This window comes from Panulirus ornatus, chromosome 12, assembly GCF_036320965.1.
Source record: "Panulirus ornatus isolate Po-2019 chromosome 12, ASM3632096v1, whole genome shotgun sequence".
In the NCBI taxonomy this organism is placed as follows: Eukaryota; Metazoa; Arthropoda; class Malacostraca; order Decapoda; family Palinuridae; genus Panulirus; species Panulirus ornatus.
In genome coordinates this window covers 31479876-31499813 of record NC_092235.1, presented here as the reverse complement: position 1 = coordinate 31499813, position 19938 = coordinate 31479876, and the positions used below count along the sequence as shown (strand labels likewise).

Here is a 19938-nt window from a genome sequence, read left to right as displayed (position 1 = left end):
ATGGGATGTATTTAGGGAATCAGTGATGGAGTGCGCAAAAGATGCTTGTGGCATGAGAAGCGTGGGAGGTGGGTTGATTAGAAAGGGTAATGAGTGGTGGATGAAGAAGTAAGATTATTAGTGAAAGAGAAGAGATAGGCATTTGGATGATTTTTGCAGGGAAAAAATGCAATTGAGTGGGAGATGTATAAAAGAAAGAGGCAGGAGGTCAAGAGAAAGGTGCAAGAGGTGAAAAAGAAGGCAAATGAGAGTTGGGATGAGAGAGTATCATTAAATTTTAGAGAGAATAAAAAGATGTTCTGGAAGGTGGTAAATAAAGTGCGTAAGACAAGGGAGCAAATGGGAACTTCAGTGAAGGGCGCTAATGGGGAGGTGATAACAAGTAGTGGTGATGTGAGAAGGAGATGGAGTGAGTATTTTGAAGGTTTGTTGAATGTGCTTGATGATAGAGTGGCAGACATAGGGTGTTTTGGTCGAGGTGGTGTGCAAAGTGAGAGGGTTAGGGAAAATGATTTGGTAAACAGAGAAGAGGTAGTAAAAGCTTTGCGGAAGATGAAAGCCAGCAAGGCAGCAGGTTTGGATGGTATTGCAGTGGAATTTATTAGAAAAGGGGGTGACTGTATTATTGACTGGTTGGTAAGGTTATTTAATGTATGTATGACTCATGGTGAGGTGCCTGAGGATTGGCGGAATGCGTGCATAGTGCCATTGTATAAAGGCAAAGGGGATGAGAGTGAGTGCTCAAATTACAGAGGTATAAGTTTGTTGAGTATTCCTGGTAAATTATATGGGAGGGTATTGATTGAGAGGGTGAAGGCATGTACAGAGCATCAGATTGGGAAAGAGCAGTGTGGTTTCAGAAGTGGTAGAGGATGTGTGGATCAGGTGTTTGCTTTGAAGAATGTATGTGAGATATACTTAGAAAAGCAAATGGATTTGATTGTAGCATTTATGGATCTGGAGAAGGCATATGATAGAGTTGATAGAGATGCTCTGTGGAAGGTACTAAGAATATATGGTGTAGGAGGCAAGTTGTTAGAAGCAGTGAAAAGTTTTTATCGAGGATGTAAGGCATGTGTACGTGTAGGAAGAGAGGAAAGTGATTGGTTCTCAGTGAATGTAGGTTTGCGGCAGGGGTGTGTGATGTCTCCATGGTTGTTTAATTTGTTTATGGATGGGGTTGTTAGGGAGGTGAATGCAAGAGTTTTGGAAAGAGGGGCAAGTATGCAGTCTGTTGTGGATGAAAGAGCTTGGGAAGTGAGTCAGTTGTTGTTCGCTGATGATACAGCGCTGGTGGCTGATTCGGGTGAGAAACTGCAGCAGCTGGTGACTGAATTTGGTAAAGTGTGTGAAAGAAGAAAGTTAAGAGTAAATGTGAATAAGAGCAAGGTTATTAGGTACAGTAGGGTTGAGGATCAAGTCAATTGGGAGGTAAGTTTGAATGGAGAGAAACTGGTGGAAGTAAAGTGTTTTAGATATCTGTGAGTGGATCTGGCAGCGGATGGAACCATGGAAGCAGAAGTGAATCATAGGGTGGGGGAGCGGGCGAAAATCCTGGGAGCCTTGAAGAATGTGTGGAAGTCGAGAACATTATCTCCGAAAGCAAAAATGGGTATATATATTATTTATTTATTATACTTTGTCGCTGTCTCCCGCGTTTGCGAGGTAGCGCAAGGAAACATACGAAAGAAATGGCCCAACCCACCCCCATACACATGTATATACATACGTCCACACACGCAAATATACATACCTACACAGCTTTCCATGGTTTACCCCAGACGCTTCGCATGCCTTGATTCAATCCACTGACAGCACGTCAACCCCGGTATACCACATCGCTCCAATTCACTCTATTCCTTGCCCTCCTTTCACCCTCCTGCATGTTCAGGCCCCGATCACACAAAATCTTTTTCACTCCATCTTTCCACCTCCAATTTGGTCTCCCTCTTCTCCTCGTTCCCTCCACCTCCGACACATATATCCTCTTGGTCAATCTTTCCTCACTCATTCTCTCCATGTGCCCAAACCACTTCAAAACACCCTCTTCTGCTCTCTCAACCACGCTCTTTTTATTTCCACACATCTCTCTTACCCTTACGTTACTCACTCGATCAAACCACCTCACACCACACATTGTCCTCAAACATCTCATTTCCAGCACATCCATCCTCCTGCGCACAACTCTATCCATAGCCCACGCCTCGCAACCATACAACATTGTTGGAACCACTATTCCTTCAAACATACCCATTTTTGCTTTCCGAGATAATGTTCTCGACTTCCACACATTCTTCAAGGCCCCCAGAATTTTCGCCCCCTCCCCCACCCTATGATCCACTTCCGCTTCCATGGTTCCATCCACTGCCAGATCCACTCACAGATATCTAAAACACTTCACTTCCTCCAGTTTTTCTCCATTCAAACTCACCTCCCAATTGACTTGACCCTCAACCCTACTGTACCTAATAACCTTGCTCTTATTCACATTTACTCTTAACTTTCTTCTTCCACACACTTTACCAAACTCAGTCACCAGCTTCTGCAGTTTCTCGCATGAATCAGCCACCAGCGCTGTATCATCAGCGAACAACAACTGACTCACTTCCCAAGCTCTCTCATCCCCAACAGACTTCATACTTGCCCCTCTTTCCAAAATCTTGCATTTACCTCCCTAACAACCCCATCCATAAACAAATTAAACAACCATGGAGACATCACACACCCCTACCGCAAACCTTCATTCACTGAGAACCAATCACTTTCCTCTCTTCCTACACGTACACATGCCTTACATCCTCGATAAAAACTTTTCACTGCTTCTAACAACTTTCCTCCCACACCATATATTCTTAATACCTTTCACAGAGCATCTCTATCAACTCTATCATATGCCTTCTCCAGATCCATAAATGCTACATACAAATCCATTTGCTTTTCTAAGTATTTCTCACATACATTCTTCAAAGCAAACACCTGATCCACACATCCTCTACCACTTCTGAAACCACACTGCTCTTCCCCAATCTGATGCTCTGTACATGCCTTCACCCTCTCAATCAATACCCTCCCATATAATTTACCAGGAATACTCAACAGACTTATACCTCTGTAATTTGAGCACTCACTCTTATCCCCTTTGCCTTTGTACAATGGCACTATGCAAGCATTCCGCCAATCCTCAGGCACCTCACCATGAGTCATACATACATTAAATAACCTTACCAACCAGTCAACAATACAGTCACCCCCTTTTTTAATAAATTCCACTGCAATACCATCCAAACCTGCTGCCTTGCCGGCTTTCATCTTCCGCAAAGCTTTCACTACCTCTTCTCTGTTTACCAAATCATTTTCCCTAACCCTCTCACTTTGCACACCACCTCGACCAAAACACCCTATATCTGCCACTCTATCATCAAACACATTCAACAAACCTTCAAAATACTCACTCCATCTCCTTCTCACATCACCACTACTTGTTATCACCTCCCCATTTGCGCCCTTCACTGAAGTTCCCATTTGCTCCCTTGTCTTACGCACTTTATTTACCTCCTTCCAGAACATCTTTTTATTCTCCCTAAAATTTAATTATACTCTCTCACCCCAACTCTCATTTGCCCTTTTTTCACCTCTTGCACCTTTCTCTTGACCTCCTGTCTCTTTCTTTTATACATCTCCCACTCAATTGCATTTTTTCCCTGCAAAAATCGTCCAAAGTGCCTCTCTCTTCTCTTTCACTAATACTCTTACTTCTTCATCCCACCACTCACTACCCTTTCTAATCAACCCACCTCCCACTCTTCTCATGCCACAAGCATCTTTTGTGCAATCCATCACTGATTCCCTAAATACATCCCATTCCTCCCCCACTCCCCTTACTTCCATTGTTCTCACCTTTTTCCAATCTGTACTCAGTCTCTCCTGGTACTTCCTCACACAGGTCTCCTTCCCAAGCTCACTTACTCTCACCACCCTCTTCACCCCAACATTCACTCTTCTGAAAACCCATACAAATCTTCACCTTAGCCTCCACAAGATAATGATCAGACGTCCCTCCAGTTGCACCTCTCAGCACATTAACATCCAAAAGTCTCTCTTTCGCACGCCTGTCAATTAACACGTAATCCAATAACGCTCTCTGGCCATCTCTCCTACTTACATAAGTATACTTATGTAAGTAGGAGTGGGTATGTTTGAAGGAATAGTGGTTCCAACAATGTTGTATGGTTGCGAGGCATGGGCTATGGATAGAGTTGTGCGCAGGAGGGTGGATGTGCTGGAAATGAGATGTTTGAGGACAATATGTGGTGTGAGGTAGTTTGATCGAGTAAGTAATGTAAGGGTGAGAGAGATGTGTGGAAATAAGAAGAGTGTGGTTGAGAGAGCAGAAGAGGGTGTTTTGAAATGGTTTGGGCACATGGAGAGAATGAGTGAGGAAAGATTGACCAAGAGGATATTTGTGTCTGAGGTGGAGGGAACGAGGAGAAGTGGGAGACCAAATTGGAGGTGGAAAGATGGAGTGAAAAAGATTTTGTGTGATCGGGGCCTAAACATGCAGGAGGGTGAAAGGAGGGCAAGGAATAGAGTGAATTGGAACGATGTGGTATACCGGGGTTGACGTGCTGTCAATGTATTGAATCAGGGCATGTGAAGCATCTGGGTTAAACCATGGAAAGTTCTGTGGGGCCTGGATGTGGAAAGGGAGCTGTGGTTTCGGGCATTATTGCATGACAGCTAGAGACTGAGTGTGAACGAATGAGGCCTTTGTGTCTTTTCCTAGTGGCTACCTCGCACACATGGGGGGGGGGGATGTTATTCCATGTGTGGCGAGGTGGCAATGGGAATGAATAAAGGCAGACAGTGTGAATTGTGTGCATGTGTATATATGTATATGTCTGTGTGTGTGTATATATATGTGTACACTGAGATGTATGGGTATGTATATTTGCGTGTGTGGACGTGTATGTATATACATGTGTATGGGGGTGAGTTGGGCCATTTCTTTCGTCTGTTTCTTTGCGCTACCTCGCAAACGCAGGAGACAGCAACAACGCAAAATAAAAGAAATATATTTATCTTATTTAATTTATATCTATTCATTATACTTTGTCGCTGTCTCCTGCATTAGCGAGGTAATGCAAGGAAACAGATTAAAGAATGTCCCAACCCACCCATATACACATGCATATACATACATGTCCACACATGCACATATACATAACTATACATTTCAACATATACATATATATACATACACATCCACACACGCACACATACATATCTCTACATTTCAGCGTATACATATATATACATACACAGACATATATATATATACACATGCACATAATTCATACTTGCTGTCTTCATTCATTCCCGTCGCCACTCCGCCATACATGAAATGACAACCCCCTCCCCCCGCATGCATGCAAGGTAGCACTAGGAAAAGACAACAAAGGCCACATTCGTTCACACTCAGTCTCTAGCTGTCATGTATAACGCACCAAAACCACAGCTCCCTTTTCACATCCAGGCCCCACAAAACTTTCCATGGTTTATAGTACATAATTGCCGTTTCCCATGTCAGCGAGGTAGTACCAGGAAACAGACAAAGAATGGCCCATCCACTCATATATATATATATTTTTCTTTTTTCTTTTAAACTATTCGCCATTTCCCGCGTTAGCGAGGTAGCGCTAAGAACAGAGGACTGGGCCTTTTTTGGAATATCCTCAACTGGCCCCCTCTGTTCCTTCTTTTGGAAAATTAAAAAAAAAAAAAACGAGAGGGGAGGATTTCTAGCCCCCCGCTCCCTCCCCTTTTAGTCGCCTTCTACGACACGCAGGGAATACGTGGGAAGTATTCTTAATCCCCTATCCCCAGGGATAATATATATATATATATATATATATATATATATATATATATATATATACATAAATGCCCACATACGTACATATACATGCATGTACATTTCAACATATACATACATAGATGCAGGCATTGCATACATACATATGTAAATATTCATACTTGCTTGCCTTCATCCATTCCTGTTGCTACCCCCCCCCCCCCCCCCACACACACACACACACACACACACACACACACACACACACACACACACTCAGGAAAACAGCATTGCTGTCCCCTGCTTCAGGGAGGAAGCACCAGGAATACAGACAAAAAGGTTACATTCATTCACACTCAGTCTCTAGCTGTCGTGTAATGCACCGAAACCACAGCTCCCTATCCACATCCAGACCTTTCCATGATTTTCCCCAGATGCTTCACATGCCCTGGTTCAGTCCATCGACAGCACCTTGATTCCGGTATACCACATCATTCCAATTCACTCTATTCCTTGCATGCCTCTCGCCCTCCTGTATGTTCAGGCCCTGATCGCTCAAAATCCTTTTCAATCCATCCTTCCACCTCCAATTTGGTCTCCTGCTTCTCCTCATTCCCTCCACCTCTGACACATATATCCTCTTTGTCAATCTTTTCCTCACTCATTCTCTCCATGTGACCAAACCATTTCAAAACACCCTCTTCTGCTCTCTCAACCACACTCTTTTTATTACAACACATCTCTCTTACCGTATTATTACTTAATCAAACCACCTCACACCACATATTGTCCTCAAACATCTCATTTCCAACACATCCACCCTTCTCCGCACAACTCTATCTATAGCCCATGCCTCGCAACCATATATCATTGTTGGAACCACTATTCCTTTAAACATACCCATATTTTGCTTTCCAAGATAACATTCTTGACTTCCACACATTTTTCAATGCTCCCAGAACTTTCGCCCCCTCCCCCAAACTATGATTCACTTCTGCTTCCATGGTTCCATCCGCTGCCAAATCCACTCCCTGATATCTAAAACACTTCAATTCCTCCAGTTTTTCTCCATTCAAACTTATCTCCCAAATGACTTGTCCCTCAACCTTACTGTACCTAATAACCTTGCTCTTATTCACATTTATTCACAGCTTTCTTCATTCACACACTTTACCGAACTCAGTCACCAGCTTCTGCAGTTTCTCACATGAATCAGCCACCAGCGCTGTATCGTCAGCGACCAACAACTGACACATCCCAAGCTCTCTCATCCACAACAGACTGCATACTTGCCCTCTTTCCAAAACTGTTGCATTCACCTCCCTAACGACCCCATCCATAAACAAATTAAACAACCATGGAGACATAACGCACCTGCCGCAAACCAGCATTCACTGAGAACCAGTCACTTTCCTCTCTTCCTACACGTACACATGCCTTACATCCTCAATAAAAACTTTTCACTGCTTTTAACAACTTGCCTCCCACACCATATATTCTTAATACCTTCCACAGAGCATCTCTATCAACTCTATTATATGCCTTCTCCAGATCCATAAATGCTACATACAAATCCATTTGCTTTTCTAAGTATTTCTCACATACATTCTTCAAAGCAAACACCTGATCCACACATCCTCTACCACTTCTGAAACCACACTGCTCTTCCCCAATCTGATGCTCTGTACATGCCTTCACCCTCTCAATAAATACCCTCCCATATAATTTCCCAGGAATACTCAACAAACTTATACCTCTGTAATTTAAGCACTCACTTTTATCCCCTTTGTCTTTATACACTGGCACTATGCAAGCATTCCGCCAATCCTCAGGCACCTCACCATGAGACATGCATACATTGAATAACCTTACCAACTAGTCAACAGTACAGTGAATAACCTTACCAACTAGTCAACAGTACAGTCACCCCCATTTTTAATAGATTCCACTGCAATACCATCCAAACCCGGTCTATTGCCGGCTTTCATCTTTTGTAAAGCTTTTACTACCTCTTCTCTGTTTACCAAATCATTCTCCCTAATCCTCTCACTTTGCACACCACCTCGACCAAAACACCCTATATCTGCCACTCTATCATCAAACACATTTAACAAACCTTCAAAATATTCACTCCATCTCCTTCTCACATCACCGCTACTTGTTATCACCTCCCCATTAGCCCTCTTCACTGATGTTCCCATTTGTTCCCTCGTCTTACGCACTTTATTTACCTCCTTCCAAAACATCTTTTTATTTAGTTATTTATTTATTTTGCTTTGTCGCTGTCTCCCGCGTTAGCGAGGTAGCGCAAGGAAACAGACGAAAGAATGGCCCAACCTACCTACATACACATGTATATACATACACCTCCACACACGCAAATATACATACCTATACATCTCAATGTACACATATATATACACACACAGACATTTACATATATACACATGTACATAATTCATACTGTCTGCCTTTGTTTATTCCCATCGCCACCCCGCCACACATGGAATAACAACCCCCTCCCCCCTCATGTGTGCGAGGTAGCGCTAGGAAAAGACAAGAAAGGCCCCATTCGTTCACATTCAGTCTCTAGCTGTCATGTAATAATGCACCAAAACCACAGCTCCCTTTCCACATCCAGGCCCCACAGAACTTTCCATGGTTTAACTCAGATGCTTCACATGCCCTGGTTCAGTCCATTGACAGCACGTCCACCCTGGTATACCACATCGATCCAATTCACTCTATTCCTTGCACGCGTTTCACCCTCCTGCATGTTCAGGCCCCGATCACTCAAAATCTTTTTCACTCCATCTTTCCACCTCCAAATTGGTCTCCCACTTCTCCTCGTTCCCTCCACCTCTGACACATATATCCTCTTGGTCAATCTTTCCTCACTCATTCTCTCCATGTGACCAAACCAAATTTCAAAACACCCTCTTCTACTCTCTCAACCACGCTCTTTTTATTTCCACACATCTCTCTTACCCTTACATTACTTACTCGATCAAACCACTCACACCAAATATTGTCCTCAAACATCTCATTTCCAGCACATCCACCCTCCTGCACACAACTCTATCCATAGCCCACGCCTCGCAACCATACAACATTGTTGGAACCACTATTCCTTCAAACATACCCATTTTTGCTTTCCATGATAATGTTCTCGACTTCCACACATTCTTCAAGGCTCCCAGAATTTTCGCCCCCTCCCCCACCCTATGATTCACTTCCACTTCTTTTTATTCTCCCTAAAATTTAATGATACTCTCTCTCCCCAACTCTCATTTGCCCTCTTTTTTACCTCTTGCTTTCTCTTGACCTGCCTCTTTCTTTTATACATCTCCCACTCATTTGCATTATTTCCCTGCAAAAATTGTCCAAATGCCTCTCTTCTGTTTCACTAATACTCTTACTTCTTCACCCCACCACTCACTACCCTTTCTAATCTGCCTACCTCTCACGCTTCTCTTGCCACAAGCATCTTTTGCACAAGCCATCACTGCTTCCCTGAATACATCCCATTCCTCCCCCACTCCCCTTACATCCTTTGTTCTCACCTTTTTCCATTCTGCACTCAGTCTCTCCTGGTACTTCCTCACACAAGTCTCCTTCCCAAGCTCAACTTACTCTCATTATTCTCTTAACCCCAACATTCTCCCTTCTTTTCTGAAAACCTCTACAAATCTTCACTTTCGCCTCCACAAGATAATGATCAGACATCCCTCCAGTTGCACCTCTCAGCACATTAACATCCAAAAGTCTCTCTTTCGCGCGCCTTTCAATTAACAAGTAATCCACGTATAGAAAATAAAAATGAATTTCCAGTTACCAGTTTTTCAGCACACTACTCCACAGGTTCTTCACCATTTCCATTCTTAACACTGAGTACCCCATGTGCACCAATTATACCCTCAACTGCCACATTACTTACCTTTGCATTCAGATCACCCATCATTAATTCTCAGTCTCATGCACCAAGACTGCTGACACACTCACTTAGCTGCTCGCAAAACACTTGCCTCTCATGATCTTTCCTCTCATGACCAGGTGCTTAAGCACCAATAATCACCCATCTCTCACCACCCAATTTCAGTTGTACCTACATCAGTCTATAATTTGCTTCCTTACACTCTATCACACACTCCCAGAACTCCTGCTTCAGTAGTGCTACTACCTTAGCTCTTGTCCTGTCACCAATCTCTGACTTTACTCCTAAGACATTTCCAAAAATTTCCAAACCATTCTCCCCGTTACCCTTGAGCTTTGTTTCATTCAGGACCAGAACATCCAGGTTTCTTTCCTCAAAAATACTACCTATCTCTTCTTTCTTCTCATCTTGTTTACATCCACACACATTCAGACACCCTAATCTGAGCCTTTAAGGAGTATGAACACTCCATGCTTTGCTCCATCTTCTGTTTCCTCCTTTAGAAATTGAAGTATGAGAAAGTCGCCTTCTACAACACGTGGGTATTATGGAGGTCTAATTCATTCACCCTTACCTTGGGATTTTCAAAAAAACTTTTCTCTCAACTTATTTTGAAAATCTCTATTACTCTTTCTTTGCTTTCCTCTGTTAGCTTCTTAACATTCCTCTAACACAGCTTATATAATTTTCATCTTTAATAATTCTGTAATACTTCATGCATAAATTCCCCAAACATTGGGTTCATACAGTTGTGTTTACTTTTTCCTTGGTCCACTTTAGACATTATAGCATACCAAGCTTTTCTGGCATAGTATTCCTTCCATTTCAAAATAGGTTATTGTTTTCCTTTCACATTATTTATTACATAGCTAAAAAAAAATTTATTTGCAGCTGACTCAACTGGTTTGTACAGTGTGTACAATCATTATCGTGATGTGGAGATAATGTTTCATGTGTCAACGCTACTCCCTTTCACCCCAAATAATCGAAAACAACTATTGAGAAAAAGACACATTGGCAACGATATTGTTAGCATCATCTTCCAAGAGCCTGGGGCACCTCCATTCAGTCCCAAACATATTCGCAGTCACTTCCAGCATGTATTTATTGTGGTACAAGCAGTCAATCCATGCACAGAAAATACTCAGTACAGGTAAGTTCTAAATGTTCTTAAAGGGGAACAAAAATGCCTTTACCCTTATTTCCTCCACTGTGCACATTAATAGGAAAGATGTGGTCATGACTGTATTTTATATTGACCTTACTAAAAATTCCTTGATTTTATTCATATTTTCAAACGCCTTAAACTGCTTGATATCGTGACATTGATGTAACTAGTTCTGCCACTTAAAGTTTCTCTTATAACGATATCCCTTACTATGTATAAGTGTTTTTTACAGGATTTTCCAGTAATGTTAAGACAGTTAATGCCTTTAAAACCCAGTTTCTTCCCATTATCATTCTAAAACCCAGTTTCTTCCCAGTATCATTCTAAAACCCTCACAGTTTTTCCATCATCTTTGAAATTCCTCCACTCCAACAATAAAGATACTTGGTATCACTGTAATATCTAATCTGTCACAGAAACCATCCATATCAGAGATATATGTAGTTTGTGTGTAAGAAAGTAGGAGTCTTGTTCAAGTGCTAAAGATTTTCATGCATAACATGGATATGTATGTAGGAAACTGGAGAGTCATGTTCAAATGCTAAATATTTTCCTAATCTGAGTAGTTGCTGTAATCATACAAGGGGTTTTGGCTTTACACACCAGACAGAGTCGAGTCTAAAGCATTCCAAGGCATCATCTCTCCCAATCTGATCTCATAATTTTATTCAATTGCTTTATGCCATACTCATGGTTCTCTTATCTTTATCTAGAGATATTACTTTGGTTTTTCAGAGAACTGTCAATGTGTGCACCCAAGCCATCAACTAAACTAGTATTTCTCAGATTAGGGTTACAACACAGTATTAGGTTGCTGAATATTATTCAGTGTGGATCTGGAGAAGGCATAAGATAGGGTTGATAGAGATGCTTTTTGGAACATATTTATAGTATATGGTGTAGATGGTAAGTTGCTCGAAGCAGTGAAAAGTTTTTACCAAGGATGTAAGGCATGTGTACGAATAGGAAGAGAGGAAAGTGATTGGTTCCCAGTGAATGTCAGTTTGCGGCAGAGGTGCGTGATGTCTCCATGGTTGTTTAATTTGTTTATGGATGCAAGAGTTTTGGAGAGAGGGGCACGTATGCAGTCTTGTGGATGAGAGGGCTTGAGAAATGAGTTAGTTGTTGTTTGCTGATGATACATCGCTGGTGGCTGATTCGGGTAAAGTGTGTGAAAGAAGAAAGTTGAGAGTAAATGTGAATAGGAGCAAGGTTATTAGGTTCAGTAGGGTTGAGGGACAAGTTAATTGGCAGGTAAGTTTGAATGGAGAAAAACTGGAGGAAGTGAAGTGTTATAGATATCTGGGAGTGGATTTAGCAGCGGATGGAAGCATGGAAGTGAAAGTGAGTCACAGGGTGGGGGAGGGGTCGATGGTTCTGGGAGTGTTGAATAATGTGTGGAAGGCATTGTCTTGGAGAGCAAAAATGGGTATGTTTGAAGGGATAGTGGTTCCAACAATGTTATATTGTTGCAAGGCATGGGCTGTAGATAGGGTTGTGCGGAGGAGGGTGGATGTTTTGGAAATGAGCTGTTTGAGGACAATATGTGGGGTGAGGTGGCTTGATCAAGTAAGTAATGAAAGGGTAAGAGGGATGTGTGGTAATAAAAAGAGTGTGGTTGAGAGAGCAGAAGAGGGTGTATTGAAATGGTTTGGTCACATGGAGAGAATGAGTGAGAAAAGATTGACAAAGAGGATATGTGTCAGAGGTGGAGGGAACGAGAAGTGAGGCCAAATTAGAGGTGGAAGAATAGAGTGAAAAAGATTTTGAGTGATTAGGGCCTGAACATACAGGAGAGTAAGAGGTGTGTAAGGAATAGAGTGAATTGGAATGATGTAGTATACTGGGGTCGACGCGCTGTCAGTGGACTGAACCAGGGCATGTGAAATGTCTTGAGTGAACCGTGGAAAGGTGTGTGGGACTGGATGTGGAAAGGGAGCTGTGGTTTTGGTGCATTATACATGACAGCTAGAGACTGAATGTGAATGAATGTGGCTTTTTTGTCTTTCTTAGTGCTACCTCACTACCTCGGGGGAGGGGTGCTATTTCACGTGTGGCAGGGTGGTGATGAGAATGGACGAAGGCAGAAGTGTGAACATGGACATGTCTGTATATGTATATGTCTGTGTATGTACATGTGCGTATACAGTAATATGTATAGGTATGTATATGTGCATGTGTAGGCATTTATACATATACATGTGTATGTGGGTGGTTTGGGCCATTCTTCTGTCTGTTTCCTTGTGCTACCTCGCTAATGCAGGAGACAGCGATGAAGTATAATAAAATGATATGAAAGAATATATAGGTTGCAAAGTTTGTTGCAGCAATAATTCTTTTATTTCTTTCACATTTGTTCACCATTTTCTGCATGAGCAATGTAGTGACAAGAGTGGGCAGAAAAGGCCTCATTTGCTCACACCCATTTTCTAGCTGCCATGTAAAGTGCACCAAAACACCAGCCCGTATCGACGACAAGGCCCTCCGTACCTTTTCATAGTCCCCCTGGCTGCTTCATATGTCTTGGTTCACTTCTTTGCCAGCATATCATTCCCTGTATACCACATCACTTTATTTCACTCTGCCCACTTCATACCTCCTCTCACCCTCCTGCATGTCCAGGCCCATGAGAACTCAAAACCTTATTCACACCATCCTTCTATCTCCAGTTCACTGTCCTCTATTTTCTTCTCCCTATAACTTCTGACACATTTGTCCTCTTTGTCACCTTTTTTTTTTTTAACTCATTCTTCTCCATGTGTCCATACCATTTCAACACACCCTCTTCAGGTCTTTCAACCATACTGTTTTTCCTATAACTTTCTCTTACCCTTTCATTTTTATACTTGATGAACCCTTCTCACTCCACATTCTGATGCCACGCAATCAGGGCCTGAACATGCAGGAGGATGAAAGGCATGTAAGGAGTAGAGCGAATTGGAATGGTGGGTTTTACTGGGGTCAACATGCTGTCAGTGGACTGAACCAGGACATGTTAAGCATCCAGGGTAAACTATAGAAAGGTCAGTGGGGCATGGATGTAGATAGGGAGCTGTGGTTTCGGTACATTACACAAGAATTTATGTGTGGATGTGGCCTTTCTTCGTCTGTTCTTGGCACTACCTCACTAACGTGGGAACTGTGATCAAGTATGAAAAAGAAAAATTATTTACAGCATGTTCACCCTCTTCCATACATTATCATCTATAACCTCTGCCTTATATCCATACAACTCCATCAAGAGATACCTTCAAACACACTAGTTTTTGCCCTTCCAGATTGTGACCTTTCTTTCTACACATTCCTCAAAGTTCCCAGGAACTTTGTCCCCCTTGCCCACCCCTATGACTCATCTTCCACAGTATCATTCACTATCATGTCCACTTCTACCAGGTATCTGATGTACTTAAATTCCTCTAAGGTTTCTCCAGTTAAACTCTCACTCCAACTTGCCTGTTGTTTACTGTTAAACCAAAAAACCCTACTTTTGATGCATTTACTCTTAGCTTTCTCCTTTCACACACTTTCCCAAACTCAGACGCTACCTTCTGCATTCTCTCATGCAAATTTGCCTCTATTGGTGTGCCATCAACAAACAAGTTGACTCACTTCTTTGACACTCCCACTCCAGCAGACTATATACCTGCCCCCTCTCCAAGATGCTTGCTTTTACTTCCCTTACCAACCCATCCATAAACAGACTAAACAGCCATGATGACATCAGACATCCCTGATGTAGACCCACTTTTAGCTGGAGCCAATCATCCTTTTCACTACCTACTCACACATGTCTTACTCTCTTATAATAACATACCCTGTTCTGCTCTCTCAACCACACTCTTTTTATTACCACACATTTCTCTCACCCTTTCATTACTTACCACATATTGTCCTCAAACATTTCATTTCCAACACATCCACCCTCCTCTGTACAACCCTATCTATAGCCCATGCCTTGCAACCAAATAATATTGATGGAACTACCGTTCCTTCAAACATACCTATTTTTGCTTTCCAAGATAATATTCTCTCTTTCCAGACATTCTTCATCACTCCCAGAATCTTCACCTCCTCCCCCATCCTATGACTCACTTCCACTTCCATGGTTCCATTCACTGCTAAGTCCACTCCCAGATATCTAAAACATGTCACTTCCTTCAATTTTTATCATTCAAACTCTCATCCCAACTAACTTGTCTCTCAACATCCTACTGAACCTAATAACCTTGCTCTTATTCACATTTACTCACGAGTTTCTCCTTTCACACACTTTTTCAAACTGTCACCAACTAATGCAGTTTCTTACTCGAATCAACCACCATTGCTGTATCATTGGTGATCAAATGACTCACCTCTCAGGCCCTCTCATTCCCAACAGACTGCATACTTGCCCCTCTCTCCATAACTCTTTCATTTACCTCCCTAACCACCCCATCCATAAACAAATTTAACAGCTATGGGGACATCACACACCCCTGCTGCAGACCAACCTTCACTGGAAACCGCTCACTCTCCTTTCTTCCTACTCGTACACATGCCTTACACCCTGGATAAATTCTTTTCTGCTTAAAGCAGTTTACCTCCCACATCATATACTCTTAAGACCTTCCACAAAGCATCTCTATCTACCCTGTCACATGCTTTCTCCAGAACCATAAATGCCACATACAAATTCATCTTTTCTCTAGGTATTTCTCACATATATTCTTCAAAGCAAACACCTGATCCACACTGCTCCTTCCCATTATGATGCTCTGTCCATGCCTTCACCCTCTCAGTCAGTACTCTCCTATACAATTTTCCAGGAATACTCAATAAGCTTATACCTCTGTAGTTTAAACACCCACCTTTATCCCCTTTGCCTTTATACAGTGGCACTATACATACATTCTGCCAATCCTCAGGCACTTCAGCATGATCCATACATATACTGAATATCCTTACCAACAAATCAACAACACAGTCACCCCCTTTTTTAATAAATTCAACTGCAGTACCATTCAAACTGCTTCCTTGCCATATTTCAACTTCTGCAAGGCTTTCACCACCTCCTCTCTTCACCAAACCACCCTTCTGAATCTATCACTGTGTACATCACCCCTACTTAAACACCCTACATCTGCCACTTTATCATCAAACACATTCAAGCCTTTGAAATACTCACCCCATCTCCCCACTTCATCACTACTTGTTATCATTTCCCACCTTGCCCCCTTCACCGATGTTGCCAGTTGCTCTCTTGTCTTATGCACGTTATTTACCTCCTTCCAAAACATCTTTTTATTCTCCCTAAAGTGTAATGAAACTCACCTCAGCTCCCATTTGCCCTCTTTTTGAATTCTTGCACCTTCCTCTTGACCTCCTGGTGCTTTCTCTTATACATCTCCTAGTCATTTGCACTCCTTCCTTACGAGTATCATCCAAACACCTGTCTTTTCCTCTTTCACTTAATAACTTTACTTCTTCATTCCAACACTTGCTACCCTTTCTAATCTGCTCACCTCCCACCTTTCTCATGTAACATGCATCTCTTGCACATACCATCCATGCTTCCTTAAATGCATCTCATTCCTCACCAACTCTCCTTCAACCATTTGTTCTCATCTTTTGCCATTTTACACTCAATCACCAGGTACTTCTTCACACAAGTCTCCTTTCCAAACTCACTTACTCTCACCACTCTTTTTTGAAAACCTCCACGAATCTTCACCTTCACCTCCACAAGATACTGATCAGACATCCCACCAGCTGCCCCTCTCAGCACATTAACATCCAAAAGTCTCTCTTTTACACGCCTATCAATTATGCCCTTTGACCATTTTTCCTACTCATGCACGTATATTTCTGTATATCTCTCTTTTTAAACAAGGTGTTCCCAATCACCAGTCTTTTTTTCAACTCACAAATCCACAAGCTCTTAACCATTTCCATTCGCAATACTGAATACCCCACATACACCAATTAAACCCTCAACTGCCCCATTACTCACCTTTGCATTTAAATCACCCATCACTAATAGCCAGTCTTGTGCACCAGAACTGCTGACACACTCACTCAGCTACTCCCAAAACACTTGCCTCTCAAGATCTTTCTTCTCATAACCAGGTGCATAAGCACCAATAATCACCCATCTCTCTCCATCCACTTTCAATTTTACCCACATCAATCTAGAGTTACTTCCTTACAATCTGTAACACACTCCCACACCTCATGTTTTAGGAGTAATGCTACTCCTTCCTATGCATGCATGTTTCATAATTCCAATTTCTCCTGTCGCTCACACTATTCTTGACCCATTCCATCCATGCTCTGTAACACCTTCCCACACTCTCAGTGACAGCAGAATTTCTTTCTTCTTTCCATTTTTCTTGATGATTTTCATTTATTTCCATCTATACAACTCCTTCCATACCCCATAAGTTACATTCATATTTTCCATTTTCACTCCGTACGCCCAGTTCAAGTAAATGTTTCCTCAGTTCCTAGCACATCCAGACTATAACTTAAATTTCTCCTCAAGCTCCCTCTTTTTACCCTCACCAGTCATCCCTTTTACATTCACCCTCAATTGCTCATCCCTTTTATTCCTTGGCATAATTGGTTGACTCCAATGCTACTTCTTAGCCATTTGTTCCTAACCTTTGACAGGCCACAGGCAAAGGGCAAGCGTTGTGTTTCCTAGAGGCAGCAGGGCTCCAAAATTGTCCGAAAAACTGAAACCCTAGCACACCTCAAGTATTTGTAAAATGAAGACTTTTTTTTTCATACATATTTGCCATTTCCCATATTAGTGAGGTTGTGTCAAGAACAGAGGACTTAGCCATAGAGGGGAAAATCCTCATTTGGCCCCTTTCTCTGTTCTTTCTTTTGGAAAAGTAAAAACTTGAGGGGAGGATTTCCAGCTCCCTACTCCCACCCCTTTTAGTCGCTTTCTATGACATGCAGGGAATACATGGAAGGTATTCGGTATTCTTTCTCCCCAGTCCCTAGGGATAATATGAAATCTACTACTATTACCCTAATGAAGTTAGGCAATGCCTACCCCTTCAGTTCCACCCCCAAGGGTGTAATTACAAAGTTATGATGAGAAGGCAGGGTGATACTTGGATACTTTAGAAAAATAGAGTATCCCATGAGACACTAAAATTCAAAACTTTTCACATTTTTGGGTCTACCACAGTATCTGTTACAGTGCTGTCCCTGACGGATTTATTTTTACTGTGTTGAATGGAAATGTGTCCTGATCATTAATCCTCTTACACCCATACAGTATTTTTTCCTTACTCTTTAACACATAAGGTCTGTATCCTTACTATTTTTATCCTCCCTAAATATGAGAGAGTTTGGAAAAGTGTGTGGAAGAAGAAAGTTAAGAGTAAATGTGAATAAGAGCAAGGTTATTAGGTACAGTAGGGTTGAGGGTCAAGTCAATTGGGAGGTGAGTTTGAATGGAGAAAAACTGGAGGAAGTGAAGTGTTTTAGATATCTGGGAGTGGATCTGGCAGCGGATGGAACCATGGAAGCGGAAGTGGATCATAGGGTGGGGGAGGGGGCGAAAATCCTGGGGGCCTTGAAGAATGTGTGGAAGTCGAGAACATTATCTCGGAAAGCAAAAATGGGTATGTTTGAAGGAATAGTGGTTCCAACAATGTTGTATGGTTGCGAGGCGTGGGCTATGGATAGAGTTGTGCGCAGGAGGATGGATGTGCTGGAAACGAGATGTTTGAGGACAATGTGTGGTGTGAGGTGGTTTGATCGAGTGAGTAACGTAAGGGTAAGAGAGATGTGTGAAAATAAAAAGAGCGTGGTTGAGAGAGCAGAAGAGGGTGTTTTGAAGTGGTTTGGGCATATGGAGAGGATGAGTGAGGAAAGATTGACCAAGAGGATATATGTGTCGGAGGTGGAGGGAACAAGGAGAAGAGGGAGACCAAATTGGAGGTGGAAAGATGGAGTGAAAAAGATTTTGTGTGATCGGGGCCTGAACATGCAGGAGGGTGAAAGGAGGGCAAGGAATAGAGTGAATTGGAGCGATGTGGTATACCGGGGTTGACTTGCTGTCAGTGGATTGAAGCAGGGCATGTGAAGCGTCTGGGGTAAACCATGGAAAGCTGTGTAGGTATGTATATTTGCGTGTGTGGACGTATGTATATACATGTGTATGGGGGGGGGGTTGGGCCATTTCTTTCGTCTGTTTCCTTGCGCTACCTCGCAAACGCGGGAGACAGCGACAAAGTATAATAAAAAAAAAAAAATAAATATGAGAGATATTGTTTCTGTTTTCCAATATCAAAATCTGCCTCAAAAGGATTGTGATTTTTTGCTGTTGACATTTTGTTTTTATAATTACATTATTTGTTATTGATATTGTCAATAGTATTAATATTTACTATCATTATTCAATAGCCTATCTAAGTATTCTGTAATACATTAGCTTGATTACCTTTCTTCTCTTTCTTTTATACTTGTTTGCTATTTCCTGCACCAGCAGGAAATTGCTAGGTACCAAAAACAAAATAAGGGTTTTATTCGCTTGCATCCATTCTCTAGCTGTCATAAGTAATGCACCGAAACTACAGCCCTCTATCCATAACCAGACCCCAAAAACCTTTCTATGATTTACCCTGGCTGCTGCACATCTCATGCTTCATTCCTTTCACAGTACATTGCTCACTGTATACCACATCACTCCAGTTTACTCTATCCTATGCATACCTTTCAACCTCTTCCTCTCAAAATCATATTCACTCCATTTTCCCTTTTGGCGAGATATTACAATGCACTGCCAAGAAGAGAAATATAGTTTCCTTCTGTGACAAGGAGTGAAATGGACTCCTTTCCAAGACATGCTGGGAAATGGTCTTTTCTCCTAAAGAAAACAAAAACACTGAAAGCATAGCCATTAATGTTACTGAGTTTGGATGAAAGCAATATGGCAGACATTTACAAAATGGCATATGTAACTCCAATGGACAAGGTGGGTAACTG

The 19938-nt window shown here is 42.0% G+C and overlaps 1 protein-coding gene across 8 annotated transcripts in view; it reads left to right on the top strand.

The window, feature by feature from the left end:
* LOC139752006 (uncharacterized) overlaps positions 1-19938 on the top strand; it is a 269198-nt gene that overhangs the window by 62470 nt on the left and 186790 nt on the right. For all 8 annotated transcript variants that reach the window (XM_071667778.1, XM_071667779.1, XM_071667783.1 and 5 more), the window contains exon 7: positions 10677-10938. In XM_071667778.1, coding sequence (XP_071523879.1) covers positions 10677-10938 — 262 coding nt within the window. The remainder of the gene's footprint in view (positions 1-10676; positions 10939-19938) is intronic.